The following is a 14,107-nucleotide window of genomic DNA, read 5'->3' on the forward strand; positions in this document are numbered from 1 at the left end:
GTTTAAACACACATAGGAACACACAGACACACATGAATAAATGTGTAAATATACCTTACTTTTTACTGTAACAACAAATTCGGATATTTCTATTAGCACTGATAGCTCTATCTTGGTTTTTTTAAATGACTACACAGTATTCCATTTTGTGAGTGTGCCCTAATCTATTTTAACAGTCTAATCTTGATGGAAACTTAGATAATTCCCAATATTTCATTTTTCCGTGCTCGTGTCTGTGTGTGTAAGCAGAGTCCCTCAGCAGACCGAAGTCTGGAGGTGGAATTGTGTCTGGTGGTAAATGCATTTCAGGCTTTGATAGACGCTGCCTACGGTCCTTCACAGAGTTCGTACTAACTTGCACTCTCATTAAAAGTGCATGAGAGGGCCAGTTTTTCGTACTCTCACCTGTGCTGTAAAACTAACATTTGGTCTTCGTATTCGTGTCGAGTAAAAGTAGTATTTCACGGTTGATTTGTATTTACTTATATACAATAATGACATCTACTGAGTATTTCTTTTGTGTAATGCATTATTCAAAGTGCTTTACATTTTTAAACGTAATTTAGCAATCCTATGAGGTAGGTAGTGTTATTACTCTCTTTTAATGAGACATGAGACACAGAGGGGAAGTTACTTGCCCAAGACTATGTAGACAGTGGCCCGCAGGACCGGGTCCAACCAAGTTAGCGCGCAGTACGGCTCCACAGCTGTGCTCTTAGTTACTGAGTTATTCTCTGAACGACTGCATGTGTGCGTCTCCTGCCACATGTGAACTTCCTGTCCTGGCCTTTGCGTATTTGTCTTACGGATTTACAAGCATTTGTTACATGTTAGAGAAGTTGGCTCTTTCTCATATGAGTTTTAAATATATTTCCAGTTTGTATTTTTGATATTCTTTATGCTTCTTTTTGCATACAGGTATGTTGAATTTTCAATCTTATTTTATGACCATTAAGTTTTATGATTAGTTTAGGTCTTTCTCACTCCAAGAGTATAAAAATATTCCTCTATGTTTTCATCTTGTACTTTTAAATTTCATTTAAACCTTTGATCCTTTGGATTGTATTTTGGTGTTAGGAATGAAGGCAGATCTCAGTAGTCATATATTGATTTGTTTTAGATATATAATTGTGTGTTTTGACATATATATATATAAATAAATAATATAAAGTACAGAAAGATAAATACACACAATTGCACACCCAAGATACATTTATTCATACATATATTGGTATGAACAAATTCATACAAAGGAATAAAATTTATGCAAGTACAAATACAGAAAAGAAAATATAGTTATATGTCCCCCAAACACTTGAGTACTTAGAGAAAGTTCATTCTTAATATAGTACCAGATATGAGTGAGATTTGGTTGCTGTTCACTTTGGACATGCCCATTTTTCTTTAACAGAACATTAAAAAATCTTATGGTTGGATCCTCCTGCACATCAATAGATTTATATATTAAAAGCATCCCATAAAAATTGGTTCGACTTCCTATTTGTGTTTCTTGTGTTCTGCAGCAAAGGAAGAAAGCAGGTATTGAGAGTCACAGAAAGAATGGCTGAACCAGTACCCCTTTCCCACCCGCAGAGGAAACCGGCCGAATCTCAGCTGTTTCCAGATCCACAGCGATGCTGCCTTTTAGTGTCTAGCTATAGAAGTTAATTACTGATTCAGATCTTTCTATTTTGAAGGAAAATGAAATAAGAATGTCTGGGTCTAAATCAGTGCTTCTCAACCAGGGGCAGTTTTGCTCCTTGAGGACATTTGGCAGCATCTAGATTCTTTTCTGGTCACAACGGGGGTGGGGCAGCCACTACTACCATCTAGTGGGTAAAAGCCAAGGGTGCTGCTATCCTACAGTTCACAGGACAGCCTCCCCACCTCTCCAACGGAGAAGAGGCAGGTCCCAAATGTCAAAAGTGTTCAGAAACCCTAGGCAGGAAACCCAGAACTCTGGGTGAAGGGTTGACATTTAGACCCATAGGGATAGGAGTACAGTGTTGTACAAGGAGAGACTTTGGCATCTTTATACTAACTCAACACAAACACACTCCAGGGATTTTGGTGACTATTTTCTTTGTACTTTGTGGCTCCATATGATATGGCCATTTACATAATGGGTAAACAAGCAGACGGGTCAATGGATTTTTTTTTAATTTGCAAATGTCACTGACCTTTATATGTAATATAGGAAGTCTGAGAATTTTTTTAATGGTTATCTTGGAATCCTTCCAGTTGCTAACTCTTGTTCATAACCTTCAAATATATACATTGTCTTTCTTTGTAGTTTTTCTAATCGTCTGTTTTTTTCCTGTTGTTTAAAAAATTCTCTGGACACTTTAAGTTGTTTAGAAAATTATTTCTCTTCTTTTAATAAGTAATGTATTAATTGTAGCTCACAGCAGCAGTTTTACAGTAAAGGCTGGTTCTTGTGAAATCCATTCTGGGAAGATGAAGGAAGTAAGGGGGAAAAAAGAAAGAAAGGAGCATGAATGTTATGCAGTTCTGCATCATTAATACTGGCAATAGGTTCTTTCACCTCCTGAACTCTCACCTCATATTTGCTGATCCAGTTTTGTGTGTTTGGATGTAATAAATTGGCTGACAGCTGCTCATGTACAGAATGCATTAAGATTCTGTATATCAATCTGACAAATGAATTAAGGAAATAAATTTTAAAAGTGCTTACAAGATATAAATAGGACAAACTTCAACAGAAGCTGAGCTTTATTTAAAGCACCACATTCTGTACAAGTTAAATCTTTCCCTCTGAAATCTTAATGTGGCAGCCACAGGGGATACTCACGTTAGGTTGTCAAGTTCATTGGGATGAAACATGGGACAGCTAGATAGCAAGTGTGTCTGCATTATAACACTGGCATTTAGCTGAATCTAATGACTTTGAAGCATTTGTAACTCAATAATTAGTATAGTAACAGATGAGCCAAATTAAGAACAGAATGTTTTTATTTACTTTGTAATTTTAAGCAGTTCTTTCAATGCTTGTTAAAATTTTAATTGTTGGCATTCATATTTTGGCAGACTGTATACTTTAGAAGGAAAACTTGTTGAAAGTGGGGAAGAGTTGGAGAATGGACAGTTTTATGTGGCTGTTGGCAGAGATAAGTTTAAGAAATTGCCTTACAGTGAATTACTTTTTGACAAGTCAACAATGAGAAGGTCTTATGGGTAAGTTTTCATCCTCTTTCACTTTACATATTTTAGTTATCACTTGAAGTGGCATTGAGTCTTTCGCTGACCACTGGTATATGTTACAATATATAATCTTCTTTATCAGTGAGGCTGAAAAACATGGATGATACACATTGATCCCTTTTTTTATTTCACCATGATTGGAGATTGACAGCTACTGCACAATAATTTGGGAGGAACCTATGAAATTCTTGTAGAGATAGACCAGAAGATCACCAATATGTTATCCATTAATTCTGCATTTGTGAAGCCTAGTGGAGAGGCCAGCTGTTCCTGGATAAGTATGAGATGAAATGAAGTTTCAGGGGTGTTGTTTGAAGCACATGCTTTTCCAGCACTGTAGAATTATTCACCAGCAGACTTATTGCTAACCATCCTTACCCATCCATGAAATCAAATCCTTTCACAATCTGCTAAGCAACACCCGATGAGTCTGCGGTTAGCCCCCATGTGTGATTGATGGCAGTGAGAAAAGTGTGACTCGTGGTGGCCTTTCTCAGACAAGTCAGTGTGATTTACAAGTATCTGTCCTCTTATTTACAGCGAGGTTCATTTGGGTTCTGGAATGGGCCTTTTCCTAATAATATAGACATCCATCTATGAAACAACATTCCCACAGCTGAAGAAAGTTTTTTATTCTTTGACAAGAATGACTGGTTTAGAAACTCGCTGACTATAAATGTGAGTGTGTTACCAGTCTAAGCTTCTATAAGAGGTAGACAGCACTGACATTAAAAAAAAGAGAGAGATTTATTGTTTTAAACTCAATTTGGCAAAATCATTACTCAGCTTGAGAAATGATTTTTTGAAGTTCATATAGAAAATGTAGGTAATGAAATTAAAATGCTATGAAAAAATAGAAGCTGGTACTAAAAGTTTATTGTAAGTATCAATTACAGTGGTGTGCAGGAAAACATCGGGCGCCTTCTGGAATAGAGTTTGGGAGTATTACGGCGGTCTTTGTGAAGCTGGGGGAGAACGGAGTACTTTTTGGTGAAATACCGACAGCAGTGAACAGTTGATGTCCAGGTTGGGATGACAAGTTGGGATGGCAGTTGTCTTCCATTGTTTATTGTTTGTAAATAACATTCATATTTCTAAATTGCAATTTGTTTCCTCAGTCAGAAAGCTTCTTCACTGCCTCCTATTGTAGGATCCCGAAAGTCTAAAGGGAGTGTAAGTATCCGATGGTTTCCTCATTAATGTTCTCTATTTCTATACGATATAAGAGACTGTCCTTTGGGTTTCAATTAAATTTGAAGAAATAAAACTTAGCTGGTATATAAGCAATTATGTGAAACAACACTAGAACATCAATGTTACAAGTAAGGTCTTAAAAGAGAGCTAATATTTTTAAAATACAGATTTCAGCGCAGGTGTATTTTCCTTGTGTAGGGACCGGATACAGTTTGAGTCACAGTTGAAATCCCGGCAATAACACGTAAAACTAGAGGCACTGCTGTGGTGCAGTCACGTTAGTGGTCCCTCAGTCCTATGTCCTGTCTCTGACAAAGACTCAAAAAGAAGTTTTTGTAAGAAAATGGTAATCCTCAAATACAGTTCTTTAAAAGAACGAGAAACATTCAAAATATTTATTTCCCATTAGAATCTTTCCCATTCCTCATCAATTCATTTATCTGTTAATTTGGCAAACATCTATTACATACCTATATATGTAGGAACTGTGACAAGTATTTTGTAGGTAATTTATTAACTTCTTTGTACTTCTCGTTTGTGCTCCCTCATGGAGAGGAGTTTTATGTCATGCTGCTGTATTGCTGTGACAGATTTTGCTCTAGCTGTGGCTTCTCTTTCTACCCAGCTTGAGAAATGATTTTTTGAAATTCTGGATGAGTAGTTATCAGGATTGATTTGACATTTTCCCTCTCTGAATTAACTGAGCAGAGTTCTTATAATGGTGTTTTGTGAAATAAGAGACTCTTTGGCAATGAATTCTGTCTCCTAGTGATGATTTAGATATCTCTTCCATCCTTTTGGTTGTATCATGTGAAACTCCTGGAAAAAAGAAAAATAATTTTGTGTGAGGAAGAAGTACTGAATTCAGCATAACAAACAATAGACTTATCACCCACTCATTTGCTGAGATTCATCCTACTTGTGACAAAGCACTTGACCTCAGAAATTTATAATCTCATTGAAATAAAGAAGATGGCTTGAAAATGTAACTAACAAGCTAAACCGTGAATCTGCGGTGAGACTGGTAAACATGAGAGAGACAGAAGGAATGAATGTACATTGGTCAAAGTACATGGAGGAAGTTGAATTTGAACTATGCCTTTGAGGACCGTTTAAGATTCAGGCAAAGGTCCGTAAGGGCAGAGGGTTTCAGATAGAAGGGGCAGTGTGGGGAAAGGTGATGAGCACTTGGAGAAGCAATAATGCTGGCTGATGTTTAGTGAACATGACAGCATCTTTACAGATGTGATTCACTTAATCCTCACCCCATGAGGCAGGTACTATTATTACTGCATTTAAAAATGAGAAAAGGAAGCACAGACAGTAGGAGTGCCACATCCAAAGGCTCATGTTGAGCAAATGGCAGGGGAGGGACTGCATTTGGATGGCTGGCCTGGAGGAAGCTTGCACTTCTGACCCTAGGGAACAATGAGTTTCTCAGACTGGCTGGAAGAGAAGGTCCACTGTGGTGTGTGGAAGCTAATGTGCTAGACATGGTAGGTGATGGCAGTTTTAGATGACTTGGAAGGTCAGAATGATGAGTCTAGTCTTTATTTTTGAGTAGAGGGCAGCTCATCAGGGCTTCTTAGAGGTTAGAATGTGAATCCAAGTCCATTCTAGGAAGGTCATAACTTTTATACAGAGGAAGACCTAAGATGGTGGGAGGCCATAGATGAGACATCAGTTATATGGCAATTACAAGCCTTAGCCTTGGTAGAAAGTGTTGAGAGTCTAGGCTGGGTAGGTGGTAGGGGAAGCGGGAGGTGATTACTGCCCATGAAGAAATGAAAGCCTTGCTTGGTAATTGGATGCATGGGGTTTTTGGAGAGGTTGGAGCCAAAGGTAACTGCAAGTCTTTGAGCTTGGGTGCCTGAGAAAATGGCAGTGCTATGGCCAAGAAGAAGGCAGTCAGAGGAAATAATGACCTGCTTAATTTCCAACACGTAAATTGGAATTGTCATCATGAAGTCTAGTCGATAGCAAGTATAAAAGGTGGAGTCTGAGGCCTGATATCCTGGACATCAGATGTAGATGTGCAGGTTCATCCACATAATGGCCATAGCTGAAGAGCAGACACACGTCGTTGTAGTGTTCCTTTCTAGCACTCAGCACGGCCTGGCAGGGAGCAGGCCTCGTCATGCTGTTGGGCGAGAGGGTGGGCACGTGGAGCTTGGAGACAGAGTGCAGGGAGAGCCACAGGGCACCCAGGTTGGAGGCAACTAATGTCATGAGTATAGAGAAAGAAGACAGAGGATATTCCAGTAGCTAAAAAGTATGTTAGTCACTGTGAAGCTAAATAACCCATGAGTTTAGGGTTTGGAAATTTTGTCCTCTAGTCCTTCTTCAGGACGTTGGAGTGCAGTCTCTTCTGTGTACCAGGCAAACATGAGCCCACTGGTTCTCACAGTGCAGCTGGAAGAGTGATGATTAAACAGAGACTCAGCGAGGTTGATAAGTGACCCTAGGTCAAAGGGAAAGTTGATGTTAGAATCAAGATCGTGACTTGACTCTTTTCATTCACAATTAATGAGCTTTGGAATTACGTGCTTACTATTCTGTAATTTGGAATGCCTAAATATTTTTTATTAAAAAAGTATAATGTATTTCCTGCTTAAAATTCATGTGCTGGAGGCACTCACATGCGATTTATAATCTGTGCTCTGAATACTGGATCATCTAATAATGATTGATTGAGTTTTCCATGCATCTGACCTGGAACTAAGCCCTAGGGAGACAGTGATAAGCAAAGAGACATGTTGCTTTCTCTTAGTTTATGGCCTAGTGGGGGAGACTAAGGTTAAACAATTCCACAAATCCATATATATAATCGCTAAGTGTGATGAAAATGAATGAATAGGACAGAGCCATGTGAGAGACAATCCAGGGAGAACTAACTTAGGTAGGTGTGTCAGGAAAGGCCTCTTCAAGTAAGTGACCTTTAATGACAGACTATTTCCGTCTCACAGAAAGCAAAGACTCAGAATTATACTTCCATGCTCTGACTTAGAAAAATAAAATGATAGCAGAGTTTGTTCCTCTTTCCACAATGCTCCCCAAACATGCTGAATATTTGCCCATCCACTCATCTGCTCATTCAGTCATCCACTCAAGAGGTATTTATTGAGCACTTACTAAGTTCCAGGAACTACTCTACGCACCTCACGTATAGACAAGATTTCAGACATGAAGGAACTTTCATTCAAGCGCCTGTGGGGGCAGGCAGAGGAGAGGGTGGAAGAATGGAGTATGCAGCCTCCGAACGAATATGGGGTCTGTCCAGAAGGTATCCAGCCATGTAATATGAAAAATAGAGATACTTATTGAAGAAGATACAAGAAACATTGTACATAGGACAATGACACCTTAGTTCCCTTCAAAGCAGGCACCTTGGGACCTCACAGAGTTCTCTCTATCACCATCAGCTGCCCCATCATATTTTCATGAATCTCATTGACAGTCTGAAATCTCTTCCCTTTCAAAGGTGATTTTAGTTTTGGGAAAAGCCAGAAATTGCAGGATGCCAAATTGTGATTGTGGGGAGCTGAGTCACCTGCGTGATTTGATGTTTCACCAAAACACTGCATGAGATGTGATGCATGAGTGGGCACGTAGTCATGATGAAGCTGCCAATCACCAGTTGCCCATAGCTGTGGCCTCCTGAATCATCTGAATGGTTTCCATGGAGGAATGTTCAAGCTTAATGCAAAGTTTGATGCAGATTTGTTGCTCTGCTTGCTCAGTCATCTTGAATGCGATGGCCACACAGTACTCATGCTCTTTCAACAGCGTCTACCACCCCACTGACTAGTACAGTGAAGTTGTCATTGTTCATGCATGTGCATTCCAGTCCACTCTCCTTGCCTGCCAGGTTACACTGATGTCATGCAAACTGTTCTCATTATATTAACAATGGCTGGACGTTTTCTGGACCAACCTCATATATAAATAATTTCAGATGATGTAAGTGCAATGTGTAAAATAAAATGTGGAAGGGCACCTACTGGTATAAAATTTTGTGAGATGGAAAATTTAGTGATGGAGCCAGTCACATAAGATTGGGGCAGGGAAGAAAGGAGCCACCATGGCAGAGGAAAGAGTCACAAAGTCCCTTGGTAAAGAGCTTGGCACATGAGGAGGGCAGGAAGAAGGCCAGAGTGGTCTGGAATGATGTTGAGCCGGCGGTGCCCGATGCTGAGGCCATGTGAGGAGTTTGGGTTTTACTCCTTGAGGGCACACCACCTGAGGGTTAGAAGAAGGCAGTGCTACCATTTGATTTATGCTTTGAAAGGATCATTCTGGCTGTGGTGTCTACAGAGGAGTGAGGTGGGCCAAGAATAGGAGCAGGAGTCTGTGAGACAGTTGGAGTCCAGGCATGTGATGCAGGGGACTTGGACAGGTGGCAGCAGGGGAGAGGGACACCTATGATAATTCTTCTTTGGGTGTATTGTAATGGTCTGTTGTCATTGATTGACTCATTCATCACGATCATTTACTGAGTGTGTTTTCTGGGCACTGTTTTAGCGTTTGGCCAGGAGGGGGAGGCATAGATTTCTGAGAAAACACTAAATGTGTGGAGCTTACATTCTGGAGGAGAAAGACAAACACATACACAATATACTTAGTGTTAATTAGTGAGAAGCTTGATGAAAAATGCATCAAGATATGGGAAGTGAAAGTGAGAGAGTGTGCCAAATCATCTGGGCGGGCAGGGCAGGCCTCTGTTAGGGGGTCATATCTGAGCAGAGAGTAATAGCCCACGAGGCACACAGTAGGTTCTCAGAACCCGTTTAGTGGACTCGCGCATGGCTGGCCGTGAGCTGTGCAGAAAGAACATCTTAGATCATAATCCCAAAGTCAGATATTCAGTTTTTATCAGAAGGATTAATTTACTCCTTTCCTTTAATTCATTGGTTCCCTGGAGATGGTTATGTGTTTTTAAGATCATTCACTGCTTGTCACTGAGTTGGGGGGAGGGCAGTGAGTTAAGAGGACTGGGGGAAAGCTAGCTTAAAACTTGGGGAACCACTGCCAAGTCAGCAGGGGAAGCATCCCTGAACTCATGCTGCAAATCAAAGGGGACACAGGACTGGGTATTAGGAATTCATGTTTCCACACAGCTTTCTAGGACTTGCTCTGTTGCGAAATGAAGGGGAGTGTGGGTAGAGCCTGAGAGAACTTAGGAGAGAGAAAGCTGCTAGGGTCTGCACAGGGCATCCTGCTGGTGCACGTGACTGGTCAGCACCCACCCTGTGGTGGGAAATGTGGGGAAGGAAGGGCTCTCGGGGTCAGGCGGACCCTTTCAAGTCAGCCAGGGACTGTCTTGTGTAAAGGAGGATGAGACGAGAAGCCATGCTGATACAGGTTCCAAGTGCTGGGAAAATCACAGAAATGAGCAAATTCTGAATATTTTTAAGTTGTGATTCTAACCTTGACAACAAAAGGAAGATAGAAGTGAATTGTCTTAGTGTATAAAGCTTGAAAAATAAACCCGTCAGTGAAATAAACCCGTTCTCTGGCTGTGAGGTGACCTCATGTGGAATCAGAGAACCCTCTAGTGGGAAAGCTGCAAAATCAGGGGACTATTCGAAAGGTAAAGCCAAAGACTAAATCACATTGTCTTTTGTTGTTCTTATTACCATGTGGCTAATGTATCTTGTGATCAGTAATTTACTGATCCAAATATTATAATTGTTAAGGTTTTGGTAAAAAAAAAAAAAACCCACACGATTATCCACATATCACAAAGTCACGGTGAAGCAAGAAAAATTGTGCATGCCCCTCAGTCTCCACTTCCCTGGTGGAGAAACTGAGTCCAGTGTGCATGAAAGGGCTTTTCACGCTCGCTCTCCAACACGCACAAGTGAGAGAGAAGCACCAGCCTGAGTCATGTCTAGGTACTGCTCTTCAGCTCTCCCTCCCAGGGGCACCCCAGAGACACACCTGGGGAGTGCTGCTCCATCGGGCAAAACCCTCACAGAATTATTTTGAACTTGATGTTTTATGGCATGTTGTCATGGGGACTGGAAACGGGTTTCTGTAGTAATGAAAGGAGCCTGAGTTGATTGGATCTTTTTGGAAATTGCCTTAGGAACTATTTAAAAATCCCAATTTCAGTAGGGCGAGGGGCTGATTGAAAGGCTGTTTTTAGTTGTTTGTTTGGGATAGAGGTTGGCGGCTCCTGGAAGACACGCTGAGATGTGTGTGGGGCAGAAGGCCGGACAGCGGCGTACGTGTTGTGGAGTCCAGTTCTTGCCCAGGGCCCGCTGTAAAACTTGGCTGCTTCCTGGTTCCTTCCCCTTCGAGATAAAGCCATACTTTGTCACTTCGCAATGGCTTTTTTTAGGGAACCGTACTATGTAATAGCTTTTTCTAGTGGCATGGCAGCAGGAAGCTCCAGTGTGGCAGAAAAGTCAGACCTGGTCATCTTGAGAAAGTGAATTCCTTTATCTGTAAAGTGAGATAATGAAAACTGCCTATAAGTTTGTTAAATATTTTTGTTAATAGGTATTTAGCACATGCATTTGGTAAATATTTGTATTAGTGGTATTTAGCACATAAAGGGTACTCAGTAATATTGTTTCATCAACTGGCATAGCTGTATGAGATGGCAGACTCCCTTATTTACTGTGGCCCCCAGGTAGCAACAACTGTCTATGTGTCCAAGTTATCAGTAACATGTGGAAGTCTGCAAAAGAGAGGAAAATGTCCCTCTTCATTCCTTTGTCCTTCTCTCTCTCTCCCTCTCTCTCTATGTATACACACACACACACACATATACATACACACATACATATGTATATATACATATATACACATAAATATATATAATTTATATATTTGTATATAATTTCTTATATATGTTTTATATTAATACTTTGATGAATTAACATTTTTTAAAAGGATAAACATTTAAATTATTTCCAGTCTTCTGATTAGAAAACGATTCTTCCCTTGCTCTCAGTTTTAGTTCTTACAAAGTGCCTGGTGATTAGTCGTTAATCCGAAATTGAATGTGTGAGTGACAGTTACTACCGCCATGCTGTTTGCAGTTACCGGGGTCACATAGTCCTCCACGGTCACCCTCTTGAGTGTCACTACCAGAACTTCCTGAATATTCACCAAGAGAGCTTTTTAAATTATATAAATCCCCGGGCATTCCATTCCAGGACGGGGCTTCCGCTTCTCCCTTGTTATACCCCTTTTGTGATTAAGACTTTTCCCAGAGAGCTGTAAAAACTATTGTGCCAAGACCCAAAGTTCCTCATTCATGAGGTTCCATTTTAGTCCTTAAAAGTTCCACAGCATCTCTGAACATTCCAGTAGGCTTGCTAGAATGGTTACTCCTTTCATTCAAGGCTTTTAAAGTCTTAAAATCTTGGGATGAATAGCCTTGTTTGAAAATAGACTGGGATATAAGAGCTGGCTGAGAGTTTTTGAATCTTCACAATAATCATACTATTTCTTCTGCCAGGAAGTTTATGGCTTTGTAAGAAAGATTCAGTGAAGGAAAGGAAAGGAAAAACCCAACTGTGGTAGCAGTTCATGCAATAAATAAATGAAAACTGTATATTTAAATTGCAGTTGGAATAGAAAATTAAATTATGCAAAAAGTGTTACAGATTCGGACATGTTTTCATACTGCTAATAAATCTATGCATAATTCATTTTTTGTAGACTATGACGAAATAGCATGAATAACTTCATTTATAAGGCTGTGAATTTTGCTATTCTTAATTGGGTGATAGATAAAACAATGTAAGTGCTTCTGAGTGACTGAATATATAAATGTTTAAAGTGAGCAGTTATGATAGGTTTCTAGGCAGATTTGTTTACTTAATATTACTACATTTATTTTCAGATACTAGTATAGTACAAATGTTGCATAAAGATTACACTCAATATGGTATGTTTGTTATGATTTTAAGAAATAGATATTATCTCTTTGCTCTTAGAGAAAGCACTCTGATACTCATTGAATAAATACTGTACGTCAGGCACTTTACCAGTTACTTTATAAACGTTACCATTTCATTCTCATTATAGACGTAGAGGCAGGTACATTAGCCCCACTTAACTGGTGAGGAGAGAGGCTTAAACAAGGTAGGAGTCAGCCCAAGTTCCTATAGGTGGTTAGTGGCAGAGCAGTGGCTCTGAGCCAGGTACTTCGGGTTTCTAAAACTTGTATTTTTTCCACTACCTGTAGCTTCACACATTATACTGGTATGCATAGCACCTGAGCATCTGAGAGCTAAGGCTGTCTTATTCAGAGGGGGTGTCTGTAGCAATGGCCAGGCAGTAGCTGAAGTCGGCACAGCTGTTCTTGAGCACTTACAGTAGCCACCACCGTAGTGGCTGTTACATGGCTCCTCAGGAGCCATACTTGGGCCAGTGATAGGAGTCGCTGAAAGTTAACCTCACCTTCCTTCTGAGGAGCCCACTCTACAGATGCAAGGTCTTTATTTTGAGTGGCGTGTGGGGACTAGAGGCAATCACCGAAGGTGAGATCATTGATAGCTGCCTTGCAGGAATGTGGACATGTGGTCTTGAACTGCTGGGTGTGTGTTGCTCTGGCTGTGTAATTCATAGAGACCATTGCAGTCACCCACAGATGAGTAAATATTGGAGATTTACCAGCACAGTGTATGTTCAAATGACGATACCTATTCATTCACAGCGACAACTAGTTAGGAAGGTATTTCTTGATGAACTAATCAAACTGAGAGCCGCACTTTCCTCATGCAATAGATAGATGCTGATTCTTCAGAAAGCACAGGAGGGAAGGAATGAGTAAGGCAGAGGACCTGCTCTGGTTTTCGCAGGCTGCAAGACTTTGGACAAGGCTTAATTTCTAAGCCTCCTTTCTTCCTTACAATGGAGTGATAATAGTACCTGTCTCACAGGGATATGAAGGTTGAGTGACATAATTTTATAGAATACCTGGTAATATTAACTACTCAACAATTCTCCTCCTCCTCCTCCTCCCCCCTTCCTTTGCCACTAGGAAGAGTTAATCATAGGTATAAAAATGAACAGAAGCAGAATCAGCACAACACAGCCACCTTTGGCCCCTGCCCTATTGATCGAATGCCTAGGTGACGACTTGGATTTGACTAGGAATCACTTTGGGAGTTCATTAGCCAATAATAAGGGTCTAATCCTCTGCCACTCAGGGAAACGATCGCCAGTCGAAGTCAACTGTAGGATCCAGCGACAACTCATCTCCTCAGCCCCCAAAGAGGAAAGGGAAAAAAGAGGATGCGAATGTAGAAAAACCCACAAAAGGGAAACAAAATCGAAAGTTAAAGAATTCACCACAAATAATTCCAAGCAGTGGTAAGTTTATTGTTATGATTATATTGTTGTTATTGCTTACTAGTCTCTCAAGGCTGTGCTACGATTTTAGCGCTTAAGGAAGTCCATTTTTTCCCTGGGCACAAAGAAGACACTCCTAATTGTCATGCACGAGAGTTTCAAGAAGACTCTGTGTGTATGAGAGATGCTGTTTTCACGATTCATTTCTATTTGTAATTCGAGGTTGTGCTACGAAGACACATGTTTTGAGGTAAACTATTTTTAGTGGTGGTCTCATAAAACAAGGTAAATTTTAGCATTCTGTGTTCCTACGGAAATTGCTTGATTAACATTTTTATCAGCTGCTACTGACATTGGTCTCTCTTATTTGTGTGTCTTC

General features: G+C 40.3%; 1 protein-coding gene across 4 annotated transcripts in view; it reads left to right on the plus strand.

The window, feature by feature from the left end:
• DCDC2 (doublecortin domain containing 2) overlaps positions 1–14,107 on the plus strand; it is a 165,218-nt gene that overhangs the window by 55,292 nt on the left and 95,819 nt on the right. For all 4 annotated transcript variants that reach the window (XM_053920221.2, XM_053920219.2, XM_071220965.1 and 1 more), the window contains 3 exons: positions 3,049–3,195; positions 4,341–4,395; positions 13,587–13,749. In XM_053920221.2, coding sequence (XP_053776196.1) covers positions 3,049–3,195; positions 4,341–4,395; positions 13,587–13,749 — 365 coding nt within the window. The remainder of the gene's footprint in view (positions 1–3,048; positions 3,196–4,340; positions 4,396–13,586; positions 13,750–14,107) is intronic.

This window comes from Desmodus rotundus, chromosome 3 (assembly GCF_022682495.2).
Source record: "Desmodus rotundus isolate HL8 chromosome 3, HLdesRot8A.1, whole genome shotgun sequence".
Taxonomy (NCBI): domain Eukaryota; kingdom Metazoa; phylum Chordata; class Mammalia; order Chiroptera; family Phyllostomidae; genus Desmodus; species Desmodus rotundus.